Below are 27,376 nucleotides of genomic sequence, written 5' to 3'. Positions count from 1 at the left end.
TACAAATGGAGTAGGATTGGGCAGCAGTCCGCTGCACGCGAACTCCGACGAGTTTAACAGTGTTTTTAGATAACTCAGCGGAATTCCGTGGAATAGAACTCCGCGAGCTACGCCCACACATAACAGTTAGGCTCACATTTCACTTGAACAATACCAGAGAAATTCAGCAGTTATAGTTACCTGAGCTAACTATAACCTCACATATTTCATCACTCATGACATGGTAAGTGACATCAGTCATGACATCACTGATGACATCTCAAATGACATCACTGATTACATCATCCAGTGATTGTGAGTGTTTTCTAAAGGTTTATGAGTGTTAAACACATATACTAAGGTAGTGCAAAATTAAAATTACTATACTTTGTGCATTGCTAATGAGTGAAACTATTTCTATAAGCTTATATATATTTTAAAAAATATTACGGAGTATCAAGGTACTACCTAGGCACCACTTAGGTAGTATGCAGTGCCTCTAAAAATAACAAAAAAATGTAAACAAATTGAAAAACACTGAAATTCACAATATTTCACAAATATAGTGTACTAAAGTGTCTTTACAATTTTTGACATACGTAATTATTTCAAAAACATCTGGGGTAATACCTTCAAATTACTGCGTTCCTTAAAAGAAATTATAAAAAGGTATATTTTGTTAAAAACACAGTACGTGTTAGGTACAACAGTGCTACTGCATAAACTGGTTGAATAAATATATAGAAAATTATCAAATAAATTCCATACCTAATTCCACTTTAAGAAAAAATGGTAATAGGTTGGGAACAACAATAAAACCTACTACCTGCCCATGTTTAAGGCTATAAGGTACTACAATCCAAAAGTCTACAAAAACGATTATGGCTGCCTTTTAAATTTGTAAAGGCAGACATTAGCTAATTATATACTGGTTTGTTTACACAATATATAATGGTATACTGCTAACTTACATCGGTATACCATTGCAAAATACATCACTATGGGACAAATTTGGGTTTCTATTGCATTACCCTTGCGTTACGCATAGTTTCGCATTTGCAATGCAATACTTATGTAAAATTTAACAAACTGCACAAAGCCACCATTCATTTTCCTTCTTTGCTTGGCTCATGTACAGAAATGCAACATAGCGCAAGAAGCTTCCTTGTGTTACTCTGCATACCACAATCTACAGTCCTTCAAAATGTCAACTACAACCGTACCCCATTACACTGTATGACATACAGTATACACCACTCAACTCTACGCTATTCCACTGTATGCCACTGTAATGTACACAACTTAACTGTATGCAACTCCACTATATGCTAATCCACTCAATGCCACTTCACTCTACAATATTTCACTTTATGCTACTCCACTCTGCGACACTCCGCTCTAAGCATGTTCACTGGATGGCACTCCAAGTTCATGCTACTCCACTGTACGCCACTCCATTCTATGCCACTCCACTGCATACCATTCTATTCTACACTATTCTCTTAGACGAGCCTCCACTCTGTGACACACCACTATATGCTATTCCATACTACTGCACTCCACTGTACGCCTCTAAAGTTGCACGACTCAACTGTACATAATTCCACTGTACGCACTACAGTGGATGTCAGTCCAGTCTACACCACTCCACTGCTTGACCTGCACACCTTAATCCTCTCCACCCGAGCTGACTTAGTCAGCTGGGTGGTGAGAAGGCAGAGGTCCCCAGTGCCTTTAGGAGCGCTGAGCCAGCCAGCTACAACCTATCCTGGTGCTTCTCTCATGCTGGTTAACCACATGAGAGAAGCATCTGGATTAGTTAAGGGAGTTGATTCAGAAACCTTAGTGGAGAGGTTTTGGGAAACCCACGGAACTGACACCATATCTACAGAGGGATGGACCATGTTTTAGGGAGAGCTTTGAAAAAATCGGAGGCTGCACAGAATGGAATAAGATCCCAGGAAGGGCTGGAAGAAGGTCCATTAAAGAGAGCAGTAAGTACTCGGAAAATGCTGCCAAATCTGTCTTGAACGTTATTTCTTCACAGAAAGCCAACATGGCTAGGACCAGCATCACTTTATATTGAATGTGTCATCCAACTGCCCCTTAGACGCTAACCACAGCCGCGTGACACTTACTATCGATATCCCCATGTGGCCCTGTGCATAGGACGAATGGCAGTGCTAATGGACCCGGTAAAGGGAAAAGACATCGCCTGTGTGCAGTGGAGGCAGTGCCTGACTGAAGCACTGAGCCCGATGGAGAGTTCAGGTCAGAGTGGAAGGGGCAGGCAAGGTCTGACTACTAAGAACTGGGCAGTCTGCAGAGGAGATAAAGCTGGACTCAAGTGCTGGCCTACTATGAGTATGCCTAGGCGGTGAACTTCGCTCCGTTCGTGGAGTTTGCAGAGTTTTCTGCACTTCGCACTCCGCGGAGCTCGATGAGTGCAGAAAACTCTGCGCAGCAGAGTTTTTTCCCCGCTCGCAAATGGTAAGTTTGCAATCGTGAGCGGTAAGTTCACGAGCGCGAACTGCCACTCGGTCAAATTTCTACCCGAGCGGCAGGAATACCAGCACAAACTGCAGTTCAGACTGCAATCCGCCACTCGCTGAACTTTGGGGAGTTTTTTTGTAACTTCATGGAGTTCCCCGTAGCAAAACTATGCAAACTATGCCCAGGCCTGACTATGAGCTTCTTTGCTGGACTAGAAGCTACAATGCTGTCTGCCAGTGTCAACGCAGTGTTTTTCTGTCCCATTCCGACCCTGCATCACAGTCGGTGATGCAGACGAGAGCATGCTGTCGATACCACAATTCCTAATTTAAAATCATATTTTTCTAATTAAAACGCGTGGCAACATTTGGACATTCTGCTTTCCCTTTAAAGCCACACCCACCAGTACCTTTCTCGCCAGACCCTCATATTCCTGGTCCCAAAGACACAAAACAGCAAGTTGTGTGTCTGAAGTGGAGCGTGGGCTCTCTCTTGGCGCTGTGCGCTGCTGATTCAGCACGAGCTAACCACCCTGTGAGAAGTTATCTTCAGTTTCGGCAACACTAACAGACCCACTCAGACACTCACTCAGGCACTTGTTCGCCCTCTCAGACACCCACTTCCAGTTTCCCCATCAATGTAGTACATTGATCAGCTCATTTAAAATCAGCATGATTGCTGCTAAAATTGCAGCTACACAGCCCCTCGTGTTCGCTTCTCTGCTGGTGAGAGCTGTAAGCAGTGCCTTTGTATGTATTGTAAGTGATCCCAGGAACCTGCTTGAGTGGCTCTCTCATGTTGATTTCTACCTAGTATGCGATTAGTCCTTTTATTTGCTTGGGAGAGAGGAAGGGCTGAGTTTGCCCTGTCAGGATTTCAACCTCGAGCCCGTAGGTTGCACACAGATCTAGCTGGGCGCTGCAACAGGCATTCAAGTCAGTGAGCTATGTACTTACCCCCTGCATCCTTTTTTGAAAGGGGGGGGGCTCTACTGACCCACAGTCTCACCGAGAGCAATGTACATGGGAATTTCAAATATGGAACCCACTATAAATGTGCTGCTACATAACAGCATGACAGCATGGATGGCTTAAGCCAAACTGGGAAATCCTGTTACTTCTACATGAGGAAGGATGCAGGAGGCTTATGATGACACGTGTGGTCCCTGGTTGCGCACAAAGGCATTATGAAGCACACGCCTGATCACTCCACTACTTTAAAAGGAGATCGGCCGCCACTGGTCCTCGCACTTCCTTCAGCATATTCTAAGCAGCTCGGTCCTATCACTGGTGGAGGCCCACGGGGATCGTGTGCAGCTTCAGCAGTGGCTGCTGGAGAGGTGGTCCGCATCTCATGTCTTCCCGGAGTTGGTTGTCCGCATCTCATATCTTCGCGGAGTTGGTTGTCCCCATGTCATGTCTTTGCGGAGTTGGTTGTCCGCATCTCATATCTTCGCGGAGTTGGTTGTCCGCATGTCATGTCTTCGCTGAGTTGTTTGTCCGCATCTCATATTTTCGCGGAGTTGGTTGTCCAAATCTCATGTCTTCGCGGAGTTGGCTGCCGCATCTCATATATTCGCAGAGTTGGTTGTCCGCATGTCATGTCTTCGTGGAGTTGGTTGTCCGCATCTCATATCTTCGCGAAGTTGGTTGTCCGCATCTCATGTCTTCGCGGAGTTGGTTGTCCGTGCATCTCATATCTTCGCGGAGTTGGTTGTCCGCATCTCATGTCTTCGTGGAGTTGGATGTCTGCATCTCATGTCTTCGCAGAGTTGGTTGTCCGCATCTCATGCCTTCGTGGAGTGGGTTGTCCGCATCTCATATCTTTGCGGGGTGGGTTGTCCGCATCTCATGTCTTCGCGGAGTTGGATGTCCGCATCTCATGTCTTTGCGGAGTTGGTTGTCCGCATCTCATGTTTTCGTGGAGTTGGTTGTCCGCATCTCATGTCTTTGCGGAGTTGGTTGTCCGCATCTCATGTTTTCGTGGAGTTGGTTGTCCGCATCTCATGTCTTCGCGGAGTGGGTTGTCCGCATCTCATATCTTCGCGGAGTTGATTGTCCGCATCTCATATCTTTGCGGAGTTGGATGTCCGCATCTCATTTCATTGCGGAGTTGGATGTCCGCATCTCATGTCTTTGCGGAGTTGGTTGTCCGCATCTCATGTCTGTGCGGAGTTGGATGTCCGCATCTCATGTCTTTGCGGAGTTAGTTGTCCGCATCTCATGTCTTTGAGGAGTTGGTTGTCCGCATCTCATGTCTTTGAGGAGTTCGACTGCCCTGGTCTGTCTAATGCTGCCGCGTGGGCCCTGGTTCTGCTGCCTGGCCTAACCCAGCCAATGCAGATACTTGCCAGGTAGTTACAGCCCTACCCTGGCCCATGCTCATATTGAGACAGTTGCACCCTGATCTGCGCCCATATGAGTACCCGCAGGAGCTAGCCCCTAGCCACAAGGATACAGGTCCTAACTCCCAAGGGACAGAGTAGAAGGGGAAAAGCAACACACATCCAGAGACATCCATCGGGTGTGAACTAGGGCAGTGTGGAAAAGTCCAATGAAAGCTGCTGCCAAGACTTGAATACTATCTTCATTTCCCTTTTGACTGGTTCTTCCTGTTCTGTCCTTGAAGTGCTAACCCTGCTCCTTTGTTCAACCCTTATCACCTGATGTTTCAAGGTTTTCCAGCTGCAGATAGTCTGTCTGCACCCATTCCCCAGTCTGCTGTAGTTTACATTTCTAGGAATGTTTACCCCAATGTTGTGTGTTTCTGCAGATATTTCATGAGTGTCTTTTGAATATGTGCACACCCTTACCGTTACCCTGCTTGACGTGAGAGTGTTCAACAATGCTGGTTGGCCGAGGCAGTGAAGTGTAAGACTGACTCCAGGGTGTGCTAAAAACTGAGAACTTAGCAACGCACAACAACAACACTCAATAAGGCAAAGTCCAGCGAATGTTTTCACTTTAATAAACACATTGCTAAATACTACATATTAGGTCACTGACATATATAAAAGTACAGTTGGAGCAACAATTTGTCTTTTCTTGTAAGAGGCCTTAGAAAAATAACCAGGAGGAAAACCAGCGATGCTAATGATTTTTCAGAGGCGATAACCAGCAGCACCCTAAACCTTCTTTGTTTCCATTTTGTGCAAGATTCCATGCTCCAATGTATGCATCCACAAACCATATCAAGATAAACCATCAATGCCTCCCTAAAGGATAGTAGTGCCTTAACATCAACTGTTCTCCATAAAAAAATAATGACTTAGAGGCGATTCTGTGCCTTTCACAAGCAATAATAATAGCCTACTGCCTTTGACAACAATTCCCACAGTCAGTAAATCAAAACACAGACCTTAACATTGACATGACAGTTTATACTTGGAAGGTCTGACATGTTTCAGCTAGACCCTAAAATATAGTTAGAAGTCTCCCTCTGGTGGATGTTAATATTGAATCTGGTTAAAAAATGTATAATGTGAACATTAGGTCTCTCCCTGAAGACACCTCTTAAACATCAACTAAATGCCATTATTTAATATCACAGCTTTCAGGCTCCTGCTTGAACCTTTTTGGTTACAACGCGCATAGCTACCTTTTAGGGAACATATCATTAGTTTCCTCTTTCTCTTTTCTGCTGTTGTAAAAGTTACAGCAAGCTCAGTACCTTTCCATTTCCCAGGGTTGCACCTTCCTTGGGCACCTGGCCCTCTCCTCTCAGTCCAGGCCCTCTTTCGGGGCAAAGGGCCAGATGTATCAAAGGATTTTACCCATTCTGTGTCTATAGGAAACTGTGGTCATACATCTGGCCCATAGTAATTCGCTCCACTCAGCCAGGCTGCTCACAAGCCAAATTTCATGTGTGTCTTATCCAAATATTTTAAAAGAATCATGGTATGGTGAAAAACATTTGGATTCGACACCTAGGGAAGAATATGAAAGTTAGCAGCTTTGCTCCTTATACCATTTGCCTATCCGAAGTTACCCTTTTACCACAATATAAAGGAGTGAACACTTTGAAAACATTATATCATACAGTTTACCCAAAAGGAATGACACAGTTCCTAACTGGATCATAGCAGTTCAGAATGGCCCAATCGACAACCTGCGAGCAGATGGGAGGATACGTCACACACTTCCCCACTCAGCTTATATGTTTACATGTGTGTTAACACACGCCTAGCCATGCCTCCTCATGCACCCTGACCGAGTCACACACTTCCTCACTCAGTTCATATGTTTACATGTGTGTTAACACACGCCTAGCCATGCCTCCTCATGCACCCTAACTGAGTCACACAGCACTTCCTCACTCAGCGTATATGTTTACATGTGTGTTAACACACGCCGAGCCATGCCTCCTCATGCACCCTAACCGAGTCACACAGCACTTCCCCACTCAGTTCATATGTTTACATGTGTGTTAACATACGCCGAGCCATGCCTCCTCATGCACCATAACTGAGTCACACAGCACTTCCCCACTCAGTTCATATGTTTACATGTCTGTTAACACACCCCTAGCTTCACATCCTCATGCACCCTGACCGAGTCACACACTTCCTCACTCAGTTCATATGTTTACATGTGTGTTAACACACGCCTAGCCATGCCTCCTCATGCACCCTAACTGAGTCACACAGCACTTCCTCACTCAGCGTATATGTTTACATGTGTGTTAACACACGCCGAGCCATGCCTCCTCATGCACCCTAACCGAGTCACACAGCACTTCCCCACTCAGTTCATATGTTTACATGTGTGTTAACATACGCCGAGCCATGCCTCCTCATGCACCATAACTGAGTCACACAGCACTTCCCCACTCAGTTCATATGTTTACATGTCTGTTAACACACCCCTAGCTTCACATCCTCATGCACCATAACTGAGTCACACAGCACTTCCCCACTCAGTTCATATGTTTACATGTCTGTTAACACACCCCTAGCTTCACATCCTCATGCATGCTAACCACAGCTCTCAACAATATTTTCTTTTTATTGTAAAAGTTGGGAGCTGATGCAGCCAGGGGTCGAAGTGGGCGGAATTTATGGAGCACAACGTGTCAATACTTTTATCATTTAATATAAGCAGTTCCCTAATCGAGTCACACAGCACTTCCCCACTCAGTTCATATGTTTACATGTGTGTTAACACACCCCTAGCCATGCCTCCTCATGCACCCTAACCGAGCCACACAGCACTTCCTCACTCAGCTTATATGTTTACATGTGTGTTAACACACGCCGAGCCATGCCTCCTCATGCACCCTAACCGAGTCACACAGCACTTCCCCACTCAGTTCATATGTTTACATGTGTGTTAACACACCCCTAGCTTCACCTCCTCATGCACCCTAACGGAGTCACACAGCACTTCCCCACTGGGAAACATCATTTACTACGAAGGCATCCCCACGCATAACGTTTACCACGGTACACTTACCACGCAAACGTTTTTTCAACGTGGGTGCCTTCCACGACCGTCTTGACCACGAAAGTACGTTCAGCGTGGGTTGGGGGGAGACGTGGTATTCCGTCCAGTCGTGCTGGGGGGGCTGGGGGAGGGTTGGGAGGGGGGCTGGGGGGGCTGGGGGGGCTTCCCCCCCAAAAAATAACAACAATTAAGGAGCGAGTGAGATAAATAAAAAAACGCTCTGTGGTATTAATGAAGTAAACAAATGACCCTCCCCCAAAGACGTGCAGTGTACGTAAAAAAAACAGTCCTTTTTTTATTTTAGAAGACGTGTTTTGACGCTTGTTTCCATGGTAGATGGAAGTAAGGGGCTGCTGGAGAAAGACGTGCAGGTAAGACGTTTCTACCGTGGTACAATCCTTCGTTGTAAATTCCAGCGTGGTAAAGCCACTTGCGATGTAAAATTTGCGTGGTTATGCCATGCGTGGAACTTGAAATCGTTGAAAAATCATATATTCCTTCCCCACTCAGTTCATATGTTTACATGTGTGTTAACACAACCCTAGCTTCACCTCCTCATGCATGCTAACCACAGCTCTCAACAATATTTTCTTTTATTGTAAAAGTTGGGAGCTGATGCAGCCAGGGGTCGAAGTGGGCGGAATTTATGGAGCACAACGTGTCAATACTTTTATCATTTAATATAAACAGTTCCCCAACTTTTTGTTAAAAGTCAACCGTCCAGGGACTGTAAATTCTGAATTTTCAGATGACTCTTCTGAAAAGGAGTGGGGGAATCTCTTGTGCTGTGAAGCAGTGGGAGAGACAGATAGCTGAACAAACAATAGGCGTTCTTGTAAATGTGTGCACTTGGGTAAGCTGCAAATGTAAAGGCTGCTTGGAAGCCTGTACCGGTTTTAATGTATGGAGTCACTTTCAGCTTCATAATGACAAATATTTATTCTTTTTGAGAGATGTTGTAAATGTGTTACCAGCTGAGCTGTTGAGTGTGTACTTGTAGTGCTCCTTTATGGGCACTTATAAAAATGATTGCACTAGGTGCCCTGGTATCTGGGTATTACTACATTTCTATATTTTGAATGCATTTGTTATCTGCAACCTGAATCTTTTCCCCTTTTCGTGGCAGCTTATCTCATATTTATAGACACGTTTAAAAAAAATGTTTGTATATTCGGAGTACTTTCTGTTACTGACTCATAGCACCCATAATATGCAAGTCGCTATTCCCTCCCCCCGCACCAGCAAGGATTTAGGGGCACATGCATCAAGATAAGGAATTGTGATTCCTTAATAGCGATTTTTAAGGAATGGCTATTTAGGAGTCGCAATTCCTTATATAGTCAAGTCAAGTCAAAAAGGCTTTATTTCGATAAAAATTATCATAAAAGCTTCACATAAAATACATAAATTCATTTGAAAAAGAATAGAAAGAGAAAAATAGAGACAAGGATACAGAAATTTTGGATACAGACAATGTTAAAAAGTTTCAGTATTCGTATAAAAGAAGCATTTCATAAGTTATTTAAAAAGGAATTAAACAATTGATTTAAGCCTTTTAGCTCTGATGGACCAAGCCCATGATAAAAACTTGGCTAGAGTACAAGCATACACAGTGCGACTATCAGACATTAGTATGCGTAATGCCTCCGCATGGCGCCTGGTACCCAACTGTCGGCATAGATGTTTAAGCCATTTTTTCCTCGGTAAGGCATACTCTCCACATTCAAACATGAAGTGTGCTACAGTCTCTGGTCTGGCTGTGCATACTGGGCAGAACTCTGTAGTTTGTGCAGGCGGTTTCCACCGTGATGAAAAGGCATGCAAAGGAAGGGTTCCTGCTCTAAATTTAAAGTAGAGGGCCCTATCAAAAGGTTTCTCAATAATATCCAAATAGAGTTCCCGGATTGGTAGGTCCTTGAATTTCAGAAAATCCTCAGTGAGTCTGCCCAGTGAACCATTAGTGTTCCGTTGTGTCGCAATCCAGTTCCAATAAAGATTCTTGAGAGTTGCCTTTGGTGGAGAGGATCTATTTTACCAGGATTCACTTAGGCCCAAGTTGGAAAGCAAAGTTTTCATGTCTCTCAGCCATTTAATTTTATGCCACCCTGGTAGTGACATAATTTCTGATAGCCCTTGCGCGTATTTTCCGAGCTCCTGAACTCGCCACAGGCGTGCCCATAGCAAGAGTGGCCGAAGCTTTGCTAGTTCATCAATTGGGCGACATCCTAGATCAAGCATTAGTGGGGCCATGGGAGTACCTTGCGGAAGTGACATAATGGTCCTGCAGAACTTCCTCTCGGATCTTGGCAGTTCGTTGGTAATACATGAGCCCCATAACTCTGCCCCGTAGAGAGCAGAGCTAACCCCTTTGGCTGTGTAGATTTCAAGGACAGCGGCTATGGGTCTGATTGCACAAGAGTGTTGTTTCAGGAGAGCTCCTGTTAGTCTCTTGTGGGTTAGGAGCATTTTATCAAGATGTGGGGCCCATTGCATTTTATGAGACAAACGGATGCCTAGGTAGTCAAATCCTTCTACCCTCCCTAGAGGTTCTGCATTTAGAATCGGGGGGCGCACTGTTTTTCTTGGGGGGTTCAACACAAGGTATTTCGTCTTATCAGTATTAATTACCAGGCCCCGTTCAGAACAAAAGGACTGAAAATTGTTCAGAAGTTTTTGGAGGCCTGTTGGGGTTTTCGATAACAGAAGCGCATCGTCGGCGAAGAGAAGGGTGGGTATGCGCTCTCCAGCCAGGGATGGTTCATCTGAAGGATGTTTCCGTAGGTGCTCGCCCACTCCGTTGATATATAGGGAGAAAAGAGTGGGAGCTAAAACACATCCCTGGCGGACCCCTCTCTCGACCGGGATACTGCTAGTTTTTTCACCCTCTGAGCCCCACCTTATCTGGGCAAAACTATTTTCATGGAGCCTGACAAGTAACGAAAGAATGTAGTGTGGCAACCCCATGTCAGCAAGGACTCTCCAGAGGGTCTCCCTCAGTACAAGGTCAAAGGCAGTCTTTAAATCGATAAACGCGAGATAAAGACTGCCTTTGCCTATGACCACCACTTTCCAGTACACCATCATCAATCTAAAAGCTTGTTCTATTGTGCCAGTACCTGCTCTAAATCCTGCCTGATAGTCAGAAAGGATTTTATTTTCATTTATCCAATCCAGTGTTCTGACCAGTAGAACCTTGCCGCCTACTTTTTGGCTAATATCCAACAGACTAATAGGTCTATAATTAGACGGATCATCTCTAGCACCTTTTTTTAAAAATGGGGACGACCTCCGCCCTTTTTCAGGATGAGGGAATCGGAGCACCCCTGCAGATGGCAGTGAGTAGGCAGTGGATAAATTTTCCCCAGTTCGGGACATCTGATCTCAGCAAATCCCCAGGGATGCCATCCGGACCAGCCGCCTTTTGGGGCATGATGGTACTTATGGCATACTCCACTTCTTTTATTGTAAAATCAGGCTTTTCGAAGTGGGCCTCCCAGTCCGAATGGATCGTAGTTAAGGCCTTTTCCCACCCCTGATCGACATTGGGAGCAACAGTGTTATTAGAGCCAAGTTGGCGAGTATATAGCTTGGAAAAATGGTTAACCCACGCCTGACTTGAAATATTACATGTTATAAGGTCACTGTCTGGTCTATTTCTGGCTCTAATTGTATCCCAGAAACATTTTGGGTCTTTTTTAAAGCTGGCCTCTTTTAGTGTACGCCAGTACTCTTCTTCCCACTCTTTTTTTGCAGATGCCAATGTTCTCTTATGCTCTTTCCTGGCTATCTGGATCAAGGATTGGGATTTGCCTTTAACGGCCTTTATTAAAAGAGACTTTGCTCGTCTGCATGATGATGTATACCAATCATGCTTTCCCCTGGGTTTACAATGAGGCTGGTTCCTCCCTACAGAGCCCTTTTTCTGGAATACTTCCCCTATAGACCTAAGGGTTGCCTCAAAAATGGGTGTTGCCTTTTCAGCTAGCGAGGCCGGGTTGGTAGTATCTAATTCTGTTTGTGAGGCCATAAGTAGTTCATTTATAGTGGCAATTTTGACAACGTCAGTAGAGATTTTGTTCCACTTTAGGCGTCTTCCGCAGGAGGAGACAGTAGTTATATGTGTCTGTTTCGGTAGGGCTACGAATGCTTTGCTAGGCCAAGGATTGGTTAGAGATAGGGAAAGCGAATTATGGTCGCTTTCTACAGTAGATAGAACTAACATATCCTGTACTAGTCCCCAAAGTTTGAGGTCCAACAGAATGTAATCAATCCTTGAGGTATGATTAACTCTGTTGAATGTGGGAGCACCCAGGCGATCTGAAATTGTGCGGCCATTCGTGGCTCTTAAGCCAAACTCTAGTGTCAATGCATTTGGCTGGATTGCACTACGGGTCCATCTTTTTATCGGGGGAATTGTTAATGTTGGAATGCCCCATCTGGTGTCATCCTCCCCTAAATCTGAAGTATCCTCCATAGGGAGTGGCTCGTAGGTGCAATTGAAATCACCCGCTACCAAAATGTGGTCCCCTTCAGCATGCTCTCTCAATTGAACTTCAAGGTCAGTTACTACCGGTGACATAAACCCATGTTTCGTGCCTCTAGCATAAACATTATATAAGGCAAGGGACAAGCCCCTGCAAGGGCTTCTCAATGAGATTCCTAGAATGTCTGGGCTATTAACCTGCTTAGATGTTATACAGCAGTTAAGGGAAATGCTTACCCAGATGAGGAGACCCCCCGAGGGACGCCCTTCCCGTTTTTGGTTTTCTCGGCAGGCACAAAGTGGGTTACAAATCCTACCCGATGGAGAGGTTCAACACTCCAGGTCTCCTGGAACAAGCAGATTTTGTGTGCCTCAACTAAATCGTTCCATTCAGGCAAGCCCAATTTCCTGTGGATACCTGCAAGGTTCCAGCTAAGTATTTTTATTAATCCTTTATCGGGGTTACCATTGTTATTAGTATTATTTTGGGGTCCCAGGCACTCACTTAACTGCATGGGAGATGTTGGCTGGATTTTTCTCGGGACTATCACGGAGGGAGGTTTAGGGCACACGGTTTGCGGTACATTCAGAGTGTGCTCCTCCTCTCCCCGCTTCAAGTCCAGGGGTGGGGCACTGGTCACCTCAAGAGTAAGTCAATCTACCTCGTCAAGGGCACAGAACCTGTTCCAGTGTGCAAAGTGGGATATAAAGGGGTCGACTTCAGGAGGGCCCTGCCAGGGTGATTGCCATTGGTGAAATATCTGCTGGGGAGCTTGTAGGTAAGCCCTGTTTGTTGGTAAGCTGGTTCTCGGGTTATGTTGTCTAAATACCGATGGGTAGAAGTAGGATAGATGGAGTGGGTGGATTTGGGTGTTTGCTCCACTAGGGGGTGCATTACATATGTAGTTCACTACCGCGGTGTTCCTAAAGTTGATGGTTATAACGTCCCCTGCTATTGTTTTAGTGTTCCTGCCTATCCACTCTCCTCTTCTAACTGCAAGTATTTCCCCGGACATATGTGGGGGTAGAGTCTGTTTAACTGTAGCCTTTGGGCGCATTTATTTCTTAGCTCAACGTAGGATTCCCTTCTTCCCTCCTTCAGTGGTGGTACACCTGTTAGTACAACCACAAAGGGTGAAGCTTCCGGTGGCAGGTTAATAGTCTTAAAGCGTACCGGTCTTGTCTTTGCCTCTTGATTTTTAATTTACGGAGAGGCTAAGGTTGTGCATTTGCTAGTGCTTTCGGCATCGTTAGCTACTTGGTTAGGGGGTTTTCCAGTTCCTTTTTCCTGTTGGGTCTGCGGAGTGGAACTAGCAGTATTAGAAGTTGAAACATCAGCAGCTGTTTTCCCAGTTTGGGTTGGGTGTTGCGTAATTATGGCTGTATTTGCTGGGAGCAAGTTAGGCTGGGTGGGAGTATCTTTGGATGGTTTACTAATGGATCCCCCCATTGAACCCCCTTTGGGGCCCCCTTGAGATGATATGCCCACATTTCCCCCAAGCTTATTCGGACCAATCACTTTGATGTTAATTAGTGATGTCAGTCTGTCGATTTTTGACATAAGTGGCTTGATGTGGGCAATAATTGTGTCTTCAAGGTCTGCTTTAAGATCAGCTACCATGTTTGCTACCCAGCAAGGTATGCCTGGTGAGGAATTAGGAGTTGGGGCCACTAAATTGTGATTCCGTGTGTTAGCTTTGGTCATTTTCTTCTTCTTATGTGCACTACTAGAAGTGCCTGCACTCCCTTTTCCTGACACTGTATTACTTGAATTTGCCATCCCACCATCCCTTGTAGAACTTAAATCGGGTTGTGTATTTTGTGAGTCCCCTAGTAGCTCAGTTGGATGTTGGCCACACGGGAACTCAGCGAAGGAGGCAGTGACACCAAGACTTAGGTCTATCTCATCAGTAACGTCTAGGGTTTGGACCAGGGGATCAGCTGCTACCTCCTGGGAGTCATGCACAAGTATTGTCGGTGGTAAAGATAGCCTCCTTTCTGTATTGGCTATGGCAGTGGATACTACCCCTATGGTCTGTTGCAACATAATGTCAATTGCTGTAAGGGTGGGGACCGGTTGGGGGATAGGCTCCTTTTGTTTAGTGTTCGACCATAGGGTAGGCATTCTTCCAGTTTTCAATCCCTTCCTCATACTATGTCGAGTCAAAGAGATAGAGGAAGCACAGGGGATGCAGAGTATCTATGCGATGTTGAATCCTGAGGTTGCCCACTCACAACGAAAGATGGAGTAATCAGTGCAAGCAATAGATGGTTACCTGCTCGATGGTACGAGTGGAATTAGGGGAGTGGCCCAGCCCAGCCTCTTCTGGCCGCTGAGGGCCGTAGAGGGCCCGCTCTTTGCCTGGGCTTCGCCCGGCGTCCCGCGAGACGGGTCTGATGCCGTTTTTAAGCGCCTCCTGGCGCTCCCAGGTGACGCGGAACACCGCAAGGGCTACTGGGAGATGTAGTTCGCCCCTCGCAGGTCTCCTCTCGGCGGCCCCGCTCTAGATGGAAAAAGAGCAGCCGGGCAGCGGGAGACGGGCGGGCGGGTCCGCGCCAGCAGCAAGGGGTCAGCAGGAGTCTCGGCAGGAATCTCGTGGGCAAAGAAGATGCGAGGTTTTTCTCCGTCCAGCAACAAGGGCAGCAAAGGTTCCCCCGCTCAATGGGTCTGATGCCGTTTTTAAGCGCCTCCTGGCGCTCCCAGGTGACGCGGAACACCGCAAGGTCTACTGGGAGATGTAGTTCGCCCCTCGCCGGTCTTCTCTCGGTGGCCCCACTCTAGATGGAAAAAGAGCAGCCGGGCAGCGGGAGACGGGCGGGCGGGTCTGCGCTAGCAGCAAGGGGTCAGCAGGAGTATCTGCAGGAATCTCGTGGGCAAAGAAGATGCAAGGTTTTTCTCCGTCCAGCAACAAGGGCAGCAAAGGTTCCTTATATATGTAGAAATCGCAAAAAAATAGCGATTCCTACACATTCCCCAACAGCGGATCGCAAATTGCGATTCGCTATTAGGAAATACATCCCCATTCATTCCTATGGACCTAAATGCCCATAGGAATGAATGGGAAAGCATTCGCAATTTGTGATTACCAAATATGTAATCGCAAATTGTGAATGTAATTTCAAGGGTGCTAGGAGGCCTAAGGCCCCCCTGATGTACAGCCAAAACAGGTAAGTGTGCAACCCCAAAACAGGTAGGTGGGCACATGCCTAATGGCATGTGTGTTAGCCACATGGCACTTTGAAAATGCTATTTTTTGCATTTTTATAAGGATTTGCATGTTACCATCAACTTGGAGTTGATGGTAATTTGCTAATCCCTAGTGCAAAGTCGCATTTTTCAAATACTTCATGCATTGCATTTAGGGAATTGCAAATTGCAATTCTCTAAATGCATTCGCAAATAGGTAATTGCAAAAATTGCAATGACCTATTTTGCCAATGCATTTTGGTTTGATGCATCGGAAATGCTTTTTTTTACCGGTCGCAAATGGGCTAATTCTGCGAATTGGCCCATTTGCGACCGGTAAAAAGCTTGATACATGTGCGCCTTCGTTCTGTAGCTCTATGGTCACACGCTTAGACATCGGTCACATGCTTAGACATCTGAAATGATCACGTTATACTGTAAAATAGTGAATTTTCCACTGATTGGTTTAAATTGCATTTATTTTTCATGTAATGTGTGTTATTTTATATTCAGTTACCTGAATGTGAAAGACAAACAAAATAGGTGCAGAATATTTAGTTTTTTTCAGCTATGCCTTTGATCCCGCCCCCACGCGAACTGACTCCGCCCCCCTTGCACTCAAGATTCCAGTTCCTATACTTTTTTAACGGACTTTGACCACTGGATGTATTTCATAACTAATTTATAGTGTAGCATTACAGTGAATGAGACTCCACGGGGAGCCTCACCACAGCAGAGATTCAAAACAGGAGGTCCGAAAGGAAATAAAACGTTTTTTTCATAGGCAAAACCTACGTCACCTCCACCCTTGCTGTTCTCCTCCCGTTCCTGTCACTAGAGACTCAGCAACAGAAGAGTGTGTTTCTGAGATCTGGTGAGACCTGCAAAGTCAAAAACATACAAATCAGGCTTTCATCCTTCTGCTGTCAATAAATGCGGTACCATTTAATTGGGTAATAGTAAAACCTGCACTTTACAGCGCTTAAAGATGCCACCAGCTGTTGTATTAAGCACTGTGTAAAACAAGCTTTTGTTGTTACATCTTTGAATGGACTTTTTGCACTATGAACAAAGCACCCACCTCTTCTGCTTGAGGTAGTTGATTTCAGTTTTGCATATTGTAAGTCGGTGCCGCTGTGTTTACTTCTGTGCTCTCCCTCTTTGCAGTTCGCCAGTGGCTTCCACGGAAACTTCCGGAGCAAGGCCAGAGATGACATCCTGCAGGCGTACCGGCACGAGGCGCAGCCGCAGCCCCCACCTATATTCCTACAGCGATTGAAGGTGGGTCCTCACAAGGTGCAACTGCAACAGGGATAGGAATTTCTAAAGATCTAGGGGCAGATTTACAAGCCCCTTGCAACACATTTACGCCACCGATGCGTCACTTCTGTGACGCAGCAGCGGCGTAAACCATGCGCCATGTTGCGCCGTATTTACAACGTGATGCATCTAGGGAGATGCGTCATGTTGTAAAGCCCTGCGTCACATTAAACCTGCATCAGGTTTAATGTATGCAGGGTGGGCGTTCCGTCGGAAAAAGCCAAGGAAAAGTGTCTCAGTAAAATCTACAATATTTCATGGAGTCACTTTTCCGACGCCGGTGAGGCAAAACCCTGCGCCTGCTTGAAGCAGGCGTAAGGGATGGCGCAGCATGTTAGATATCACCACCCCCTTTTCTGAATCATTTTTGTCCACCATAAGCGTGGAAGGGTATACTCAGATGTGAGTCCCTAGCTCATTGCACCATCAGGATTCAAGCAAGCCGGGCCGAAGACGGCTGAAATGCCAGAAACCGGTCCCCGGTAGCTTGTTTCCTTCCCAGTATAAGAAATGGCTTGGTAGTTTGGTCTGCCCTGTTCCCATGATGCACTGGGCCAGGGTCAGACTAATTTGCATATAGCCAAGTTCTGAGCTGGGATGGTGCAGTGAGCTGAAAAACGTGATGGATCAAGCCCTGATCTTTGGACTGGATAAGAGTGGTCTGCTTAATTCAGACACTCTGTTCATCACCACCCCCTTTTCTGAAGCATGTTAGATATTGGCAGCCCCTGAGCATTGCTGGAGTTGCGTCACGCTTCCGACTCAACTCCAGCAATGCGCCGCCCTTGGTCCATCAGATGCGTCACGCATCTGTTTATCCTTGCGCCAAGATCCGCTGAATTGTAAATGCGGCGCATCTGTGGTGGCGCAAGAGTAAACTTGCGTTACGCATCTTACCTGGCGCATTCCTGCTGATACACAGGGATGAGTCAGTCCTTGTAAATCTGCCGCCTAGACTTGAAGAGTTGTTTTGTAAGTGTATACAAGTGCTCCTTGAGACTAAGCATGCATGCCCTTGGCTTGTCACTCCAATCCTTAACTCTACACTACATCTGCTTTACGTTACCTTTTGTTACATTTCCTTACAAACTCATTACCGCACATTATATTACACATGTACTGCTTCACATTGCAATGTGTTGTGCATTAATTGCTTTATGTTACATATGATTTGTTTTACATTGCATTACATTACAAAGTGGAGTCGGCCATGGGTGGGATCTCTGCCCAGCTTCGACGGGATCTGGAGGGGTTCAACCTAGGACGTTAAAACAGGAGTGAGGTGAGGGAAGGTGTGTGCAGAGCTGTGACCCATCTAAACAATCCACGATAAAGTGACTTCACCCTGTGGTTTATCTCTCAAGGGACAGGTCTCGCATACCCACGGGCACTGGATCATTGTCCCATTCAGGCCCACTTACTGTTCTCCCACGGTCCTTGGCACCTGTTGATGTTCGGGTCCAGTACATTGCATCCTCACAACTCGCAATGAGTTCACACTACTCAATAACCTGCCAGCAGCTAATTCTGGCCCTGTTTATGAGGGGAAACAACCTTTACAACGCATTCATTACATCGCACTACCTTCACATAATGTCATTACAACGCAGCCATTACATCGCAAGTCATTACAACGCATATTACCCTTACACTATCCCACAGTTACCCTACTGTTGCACTCACTGGAGTTAGAATTGTCATTTTTACCCCTACACTCTCCACACGTACCCTATTGTTGCACTCACTGGAGTTAGAATAGTAATTATTATGTCTATACTATCCAACACTTACCTTAAATGCAATGTAATGGCGTGCGTTGTAATGGTATGCGTTGCAAAGGTAGTTTCTGTAAATGCTATGTAATAGCATGCTACGTAAAAGAATGCGTTGTAAAGGATGTTTCGATGTAAAAACTGTGTTGTAAAGGCGTGCATTGTAAATGTATGCGTTGTAACTTCATACATTCATTTATGAGCATGTTAAAATACACCCCCTCCACCCCTCATGAACTTCCACAGCCTTCCCCAAGTTCAGAGGGAGTTGTTGCTGCTCCCTGCAGCCTGCACCTTCCTCGTTAAATACCCCCAACCTTGCCAAAGTGTAGTAGGAGGGTTCCAATTCTCATCTCTCCCCCCATGAACCTAAGGGTCTCCATGCCTTTATTCAACAGCTGGATAGGGAGTCTTCCCACCCTACTGAGACGCCTTCTGAACCCGACGCGGGAAAAAACAATTGACAACATCGGAGGAGGGTCTGACAGAGGGTTCTGAGGGTCCCCTTGAAGATCCCTGTTGTGCACAATGCAATGGAGAACATGTTGGTGATCACAGGATGTCTGGTGCTTCTGCATTATGCCCAGACATGGTGGAGTTGCTTCAGGAGGGCATGGTGGCATGGTGTACTGTGCGCATCACATAGAGGTGGGCGAGCCAGCAAATTAACAGGGAGAGCCGAGCCACAGGTCACACTTGTCTCTTGGAACCCTTGCACGAGCCAAGCCCTGAAAATGTTTGTATGTAAATTATAAAATATACATCACGTAAAATATGATAAAGTCTTTTCAAAATTAAAAAAAAGTGCATTTCTACTGCATGTGGAAGCTTTGACATTAATGCATGTGGCCCAGAATATTATAGAGCAACATTATAGTCTAATAAATCAAACACAATAAGTATTTGTTCAACTAATATTCTGGTCACATATTTCAAAGTGCTTTCATACGCGATAATAATGAAAAAGAAGTATCAGTGAAATAAAATATTTGCCTAAAATCACCCATTTTAGGTGTGGAAGCCGTGATTTATCCAGGTTTCCTGATTCCCTTTTGTATTAATCAGCCACTACATCTATACTACTATTATAAAGAGAGAACTGTGTCCTTTGAGCCAGGTAAACTCGAAAAGTACACCACGAATCGCAACACCCAATACAGCTTTGGAAAGGGGTGGTCCAGTAGATGGACATAGGCTATAAAAAAAATAAAAATAAACGTTATTTAAAAAATAAACAATAAAAAAAGTAGTCCCTAAGAACTAGCGCCAGCCGTGTGTGCTAACAACGTGCGTGCTGACATCATCGGAGGACAGGAACGCGAGAAGGAGCGGACAACAGCGCGGGGAGGAGCAGAAAACTTAGCCAGACTGAAGGTAATGAGGTACGTGAACCGCGGGGAAGAGCAGTGAAGTAAGGCGGACTGGAGCGGAATGGAGGACAACAGCGCATGGAGGAGCGGAGAACGTAGCAAGACTGCAGCGCCATGTGGTATGTGAAAAGCGGGGAGGAGCGGTGAAGTACACGGGGAGGAGCGGTAAGTGAGGCGGAATGGAGCGGGATAGCGGACTGTTGCGGACTGGCTTGGTGTGGTGGGGGGCGGTGAAGTGAGGCGGACTGGAGCGGGATAGCAAAATAAATGATAGGTTTTAAAACGGCTTTCACATTTGGTGTAGACATTTAAGTGAGAGTAGTGGGGGCGGTGAAGTGAGGCAGACTGGAGCGGGGGCCTGGGTTTGTGCGACTAGGAGCAAGCGCTGAGGTAAGGTGCACGCAAGCCTGAAATGCTGTCCCCAGCCCCCTTCTGCCCCGGGCAACGCTAGGCGGGCTGCTAGTGGGTATCTATTTGTCTTTCCTTCGTTCATGTGAATGCTTTTTTTTTTTTTTACCTATGTGCATTTTTTCAGAAGTTTTTATGTGGCGCAATCTTGACCCAAAGGTAATGGAGCGCTTTACATGACCACCAGTTACATTAATTTTTTAGGCATGGGGAGATTAAGAGCCAGATGTACTAAGTAGTTCTCCGGTCGCAAACGGCCCTATTCACTGAATCGGGCAATTTAAGACCGGAAAAAGGCTTTTACAAATATACAAAATGAATCACAAATTTCATTTGCGATTTAGTATTTGGAAGGGCTTGTTTTGGGTGTCCCTTCCAAATACCGAATTGGTGTGGTATGTATTACTATTTTGCAACAGAATTCTGTTTTTTGAAAAGTGGTGGTAATCCATTCGCATTGCTAATGTTGAAAAATATTTTTTTAGGAGCAGGCAGTGGTCAGAAAAACAACTTCAAGGTAAAATTGTTTTATTTTTAAGTGAATTCTGTTTTCCTTTACGGAAAGAAAAGATAGCCTTATTAAAAAGCAATCACAGACAGTGGTCTGCTGACCTCAGCAGGCCACCATCCCTGTGATGGATGAAGTTCCTAATGGGTTGCAAATTGTGACCTCCCTCATTAACATTCATGAGGTAGGTCAATTTGCGATGTACCATGAATCACTATTTAGGGGGGGAAGAAATCAGACGTTAGGAATACCTATTCCCTAATTGTGATTTGGAGATAATTGCAATAGGAAATCGGTATTTCCAATGTTTGTACATCTGACCCTAGGTGATTTGCAATTTCATGGCCAGCTGCTCTGCCACATACTGGGCAGAGGGATTGTGGCAGGCAGAAACCATATGAAAACTCGACTCATTTTGGGCTTGAGGTTCCAACAGGACGTCAAGGCTCAAACCTCTCTTGAGCTCAAACCTTGCTTGAGCTTTCCCACCGCCAATATCAGAAATGCCTCGAGCCTGGCTTGAGCGTCCACCTCGAACATCACAGATACTTTTTGGGAACAATCCAAACAGAAGATTTTTGTTGTGCGGCACACTTGCACTGCTTTTCCCTATTTTTCACCTGGACTTACTGTCCAGTTTGTTTTCCTGGCCATCGAAAAGAGTTAAACTTTGGAGATATTAAGAACCCATTCCGGTACACTCCAAATCTCAGAGTGGAGAATCAGAACAGAATTTTTTTTTCAATGAAGCTAAAAACGGTAAGATATTTCAGACTGAGCAGGCCACATATTCAACACCTTATGGAAAGTGCACCTCTTGACTATCAGGGGTCGCCATTAGTCGCCATTAGTCGATCCGAGGAGGCCAGTTGTGTTTAGCTTATGTATTGCAAATGCTATAGCGTGGGGATGCCTACGGGTCACCAGGCGCTCTACAAATCGCTAAATAAATAAATAAATAAATAAATATTGCGGATAGTTTCCCTTCTGCTCCTTTGTAGTTTTTGCTGCCTTTCCAAAAAGTACAGCTCCAAATGAAGTGGTCAGTCTGGGTGACCTCAGTGAATGGGAGGAGGCAATGGGCTTATAAACCTGAGGTGAACAGCTGTCGCCCTCTTTTGACCTCATCACTGATGGAGCACTGGGTCCCTCTTACCATTTCACCTGTGATGGACCTTTGATGGTGGCCTGAGCGGTAAAGGGGAGGTAACATTAATCAAACAATTCAATGTATACAATAACCTATTTGGCCACACATTAAGGACTCAGAATCACTAAGTAAATTTAAGAAATTTAAATTTAAGAAATGTAAGAAATGTATTACAAATTAAGAGCCAAACAAACATATATAATTCTCAAAAACATGGTATAAAGATACACAATCCCCACAGGTATGCCAAAACATCGAATGAAATTAAGCTCTTGTAACAAAAAGCATACAAGAAATTTAGGTACAGCAGTACAGGAGACAAGAAATAGAATTTGATGATCGGCGCACAAATTTCAATCCTCCCGTCTATACATGAATAAATCTAAAGTCGCCTTAACTAATTCAAAGCTAAAGTTGAAGACTAGAGAAACCTTGTGAAATCAGGAAGTAGGAAGGTCTCAGCATGGTGGAGACACCAGTAAATGTTCTCCAAACAAAGCAAAGTATAGCATGAAGTCACACAATGGAAATATGAGCAGAGAGGTCGAAACTCCCACAGACTAAAGGGTATCTAACTAAAGACTAAAGTGTGAACACCAATGAAACCCTAAGAAACATTCCAGAATTCCACGTCATTGACTCCAGTATATTTCCACCTTCTCACAGTAGACATTGGAGGCTTTACTCAGCCTTCCGATCCTACGGTTTGGCCTACAGGTCAGCGTTGGATGTCTCCCTGCTCCTAATACGATGTGAATAGGAGTCCTTTCTCAGTTCATTAGCGCCACTCATTTTCGCCAAGAATTCTACTCTCGGACTTCACTATCTCTAATACACAATATGCCTTTCACTGACGATGACATCAAGTGAACACATCTGCAAAAAAAAGAACATCGCAGCAGAAGCAAAACGTTCTCAGTTGAAGGTTAAACATTGAAGACCAAATGCTTAAGGCCTCTGGTTAATTTAACTTAATAAAACAGTCAGTATACACAGTAAATTCATGATTATATATGCACCTAGGATTAAATAATAATTGCAACATTAATATATGAATTAGGCTATTTTGCACTCTTTACAAAGTACCTATAACAACATTTGTAGTCCTGATTTTAAAAGATAAAAGGCCATGTTCTTATATTGACAGTTTTAACTACTTGCACTCTTTGGCTACAGTTAATATATGCACTAGGGTTTCCAACTACATTAAAGTTGCAATCGCTATTAGGAAACAGTATTAGTAGTTGTAGCTGAATCGGATTAGCTAGATTTATCAACATACAGCCTAAGTGTCACTTGAACCAAACGGTGTGTCTAGTTAAGGATTGAATTTTAAGGATTGTACACTTGTTATTCTATTTTCATTTCTTTTTTAATAATCAAATTGTATGAATTGCCTTTTACGTTGTTTTGTAAATAGGTCATTGGAATTATAACTTGTACTGTCGATTTTATGCACTTTTATGGTTCTCTTTTTCAAACCGAATAAAGTTACTTTGACCTTTAATACATGAGTACACAAAATGAAACTTCAGTGAAGACAGCATAACTCGAAATACCAAAGTGTAAATGTAATGAGAACTACAATTTGTGGCATTATAATGAAGATATTAGAACACACAGTTATGTGAATAACTATTTTCTACATTGAATACACTCCAGCGATATGTTTAATGCTTCATTTTACATTTTTAGGATTAAGGGACACAAAATATATGGTGGTAAGTGTGAGTAAATATCACACTTCTATGGCATGCTAAAGTGGAGCTAAAATGACGCTGCTCCACCACCACTGGAAGCGGGCTACATATAGGCCGCAAATACAGTACCTTTTTCAAGAGTGGAGGTTGGTCCCATATTGCCACGTGATTTCCTGCTTCCCAGGTATATAATCTATCGAGAATGATTCTCCCCATTATTTTTACAGATAAATCCAAGAGCGATATCGGGTGGTAGAACTTGCCGCCCCCACTGTCCACTTTTAAAAAATGGGAACTATTATAGAATCTATCCATGTAGATGGGAAAGGTCCTCGTGCCGCAGCATTGAATACTTGTCATGGGATTGGTGTCCATTGAGGTATGCAAGATTTGAAAGAATCCCCTGGCACCCCGTCGGGCTGGGAGCTCTCTTTGAGGTGGGCTTCTCAATGGCATTCACCACTTCTTTTAGGCTAACTGCTTGAAGTGGGTATGACCTCAGGGCAATACCGTCGTGTTTAGTGGTAGTGAGTTAAACATCTTTTCAAAAAGGCTTTTCCAATCCGATGGAGAGACTACCGCCTCTACGCTTGAGTCCGAACTATCGTTAAGAAAAGGAGAGTTTATTATTTTCCAAAAAAGAGTACTGTCTTTGGTTCCTGCTGCCTGTTCTGAACTGGCCATGCCTTTTCTTGCAGTTCTTTCCTCCTCCGGCTTATTGCCTGTTTATTATTAAGCCTGAGTGTTTAGCTTCCTCATTGTCCCTCAGGATTCGCGGTTGCACCTTTTTTAATATTGAATCTGCTTGTGTACAGTGGTGGTCAAAGGTTCTCTCGCTTTGTCCCCTTGTTGGTCTTTTTTAAATTATCTGCCAAGGCAGAGGTGATCTTTCTGAAAATGAACACTATATTATCTGGAGGGGCATCAAGTTCAGTACAGACTATAAAGTCCCCCTTATTGCTTTTCACCAACTTTTCCAGGAGATCTGTTTTGTTAACCCCTGTCCACTTCAGGCTATTCCTGTTTGTCTTTGCAATGTCAATTTGCACAGCCATCTGGAGAGCTGCAAAGGACTTGATTTGTAAAATCAAGTTTAGTGTAAGTGGGAAATGGTCACTAAAACTAGGAGTTTCTAAAACTAGTGAGCCAAAAAGATTTAAACTATTCATTGAAAGCATTATATGGTCAATATGTGAGCCTTCCTGTTCCCTTGGAAGGTTGGTAGAGGTGCTTTCCCTCTAACATCACTTTGTATCAACAGTTCTAGGTTACACTTAAATAGTCATTCATTCATGCACTCACCATAGCTGTTGTGAGGAGAAGGAGCCTGGTTATTTCCTATAGCATCAGTGAATCCACATATATCTAATAAGCAATACAAAGAAGGACTAACTTTAAAATCTCCCACCCAAATGTAAACACACGCGGGTTTGAATCTCTTTGTAAATGTTTCCAATACTTTATCGAGTACCTCCACAGCCTCATGTACTGGTCAACATTTTATTATAAAAGTTTATCAGTGTAAAAGATAATCTTGTGTTAAACTTGGAAAAGTGTGATTTAGTTTAGGTCTTTTTAAGAGTCACTGTGCTAGGGTTGAAACCAAATTGGCCAGACCTCCTCTCACAAGGAGATGATGGACAGAGTGCTGTAACTTTTCAGACACTCAGCCCCAGTCACAGATCTGGGTTAATTCCATCATCGTTCTTTAGCTCACTTAGCCACCCCAGTTCAGCACAGATATATGCAAATCAGTCTTGACCCTGTGCCTCATGGGACCAATCCAGCCCGAACTTCCAAGCCAGGTCTTCCCTGTAGCAGAAACAAGCATCCTGGGACCGGTTTCGGGATAACACCCCTCATCAGCCAGGCTAGCTTGAATCCAGTGGCAAAGTGAGCAAGGGACCCACGTCTGGGCATACCCTGCAAACCTAGGGCGAACAAAGCAAACACAAGGAGGTGATAAACGGAGCTCTGAAACCTTTCAGACACTCACCCCCAGTCACAGATCTGGGTTGAATCCATCATTGTTCGCTAGCTCACTTCGCCACCCCAGTTCAAACCCAGCTATATGCAAATCAGTCTTGACCCTGTGCCTCATGGGAACAGTCCAGCCCCAACTGCCAAGCCAGGTCTTCCCTGTACCGGAAACAAGCATCCTGGGACTGGTTTACCAGTCTTTGTCATCTAGTTTATTTTTCACCTCTGTAGTATTCCATGATCCGATGGTTAAAGTACGGCTCAGGAATGGCAAACTTTGTTGTGTGCTCCTGGTCCACATTCACAGTGTGTACGTTCCCCACAATCTAGCTTTGTCCATTCCTTCATTATTCTCCTGTCAGTCTTGTTCCTCGAGGCTTATTTGGGGGCATCGTGTGTCCTTAAGGCAGGGCCAGTTCTAGGATTTTTGGGTCCCTGGGCCGAAAAGGAATGTGTGAGGCCCTTCTAATTTGCATACGTGACATATTCAGGGCTACAAAGCTGCTTCTCCTGGGCCACAGCTCCTCCTCTCAGCCACCTACAAGCACTTCTTTTACAGCCCATTTTGGGCAGAAGGTGTGAAAATTGGTTGTGGGACGAGAGTTAAACCTGTGGGGCGCTAAAGTGCTGGCAATGGGCGTCTCGCAGTGTCTCTGAATGGGTAGCGGGGCAGGAGACCTATTTGCAGGACAACCCTGCAACATGCATCTCCTTGAACTGGGACACCATCCGTAAGAGGCCGAGGGAGGACCCCCTCCCTCTCATGGCCCAGTTGCAAAGGGACGCTTTTCTTTCAATTGAATCAGCAGGGGTACAAGAGGGCTGGTGGTGTGTTGCACTGGTGCGGGGCCACATGCTGGTGGGCTGAGTACGAGGCCCTGGGCAACTGCCCACACAGCCCATGCCTAACGCCGTCACTGCCTTATGGTGTGTAATTTTGTATATCCCAGTATTCCATTCATGGGCTTTTTAGTCATGGCTTAACCCTTGCACTCTGTGTTAAGCAGGAGGTAGGCCCATGGGCCTTTGACACACACCCTCTAATCCAAGCGTTGCACGGAGCACGTGATGTTTCCTGTGTGGGCCTCCTCTCTTGAGGTAATACCAACCCTGTTGTTCGTGTGATGCGTGGTCAGCGCCGGACTGGCCATAGCTTGGCATCAGGCAATCCCACAGTGCGGCGCACTGGTGGGGGCATGTTTTGGGCCCCTGGGGGCCGATTTTGTTACAGGGCGGTTTTTGCAGCAAAATCGGCCCTGTACCAAAATCGGCCGAAAACCGACCCGGCAAAGAGCTCAGCGGCACCTCCAACCACACCCCAAGTAGGGGGGGCGGCCGAGAACTTTGCCAGGGCCGTTTGTGGTTCCCAGTCCAGCCCTGTGATTGGGAGCATTAGCTCTTACGTGTATTTGCTGTTTTCAAGTCTTGGATGGGCTCTGTACATCTGCTTCTGGGAACAAGAAGAGGACTGCGATGCGCGAGGCCCACAGAGAATGGACGCCTGAGAGCGCACGTGCAACCTCACGTGGCCAGAGGATTAAACCGCATGTCACAGCGCACCACTTCCCTACTGTCGCCGGCTGTC

At 45.2% G+C, this 27,376-nt stretch overlaps 1 protein-coding gene across 1 annotated transcript in view; it reads left to right on the top strand.

Annotated features, from left to right (window-relative positions):
- CIMIP7 (ciliary microtubule inner protein 7) overlaps nt 1-27,376 on the top strand; it is a 246,714-nt gene that overhangs the window by 60,988 nt on the left and 158,350 nt on the right. The window contains exon 2 of the mRNA XM_086936885.1: nt 16,751-16,864. Within this exon, the coding sequence (XP_086793011.1) occupies nt 16,751-16,864 (114 nt within the window). The remainder of the gene's footprint in view (nt 1-16,750; nt 16,865-27,376) is intronic.

Source organism: Lissotriton vulgaris, chromosome 9, assembly GCF_964263255.1.
Source record: "Lissotriton vulgaris chromosome 9, aLisVul1.2, whole genome shotgun sequence".
Classification (NCBI taxonomy): domain Eukaryota; kingdom Metazoa; phylum Chordata; class Amphibia; order Caudata; family Salamandridae; genus Lissotriton; species Lissotriton vulgaris.
The sequence above is the reverse complement of the archived record's forward strand: the minus strand, read 5'-3'. Positions and strand labels throughout refer to the sequence as shown.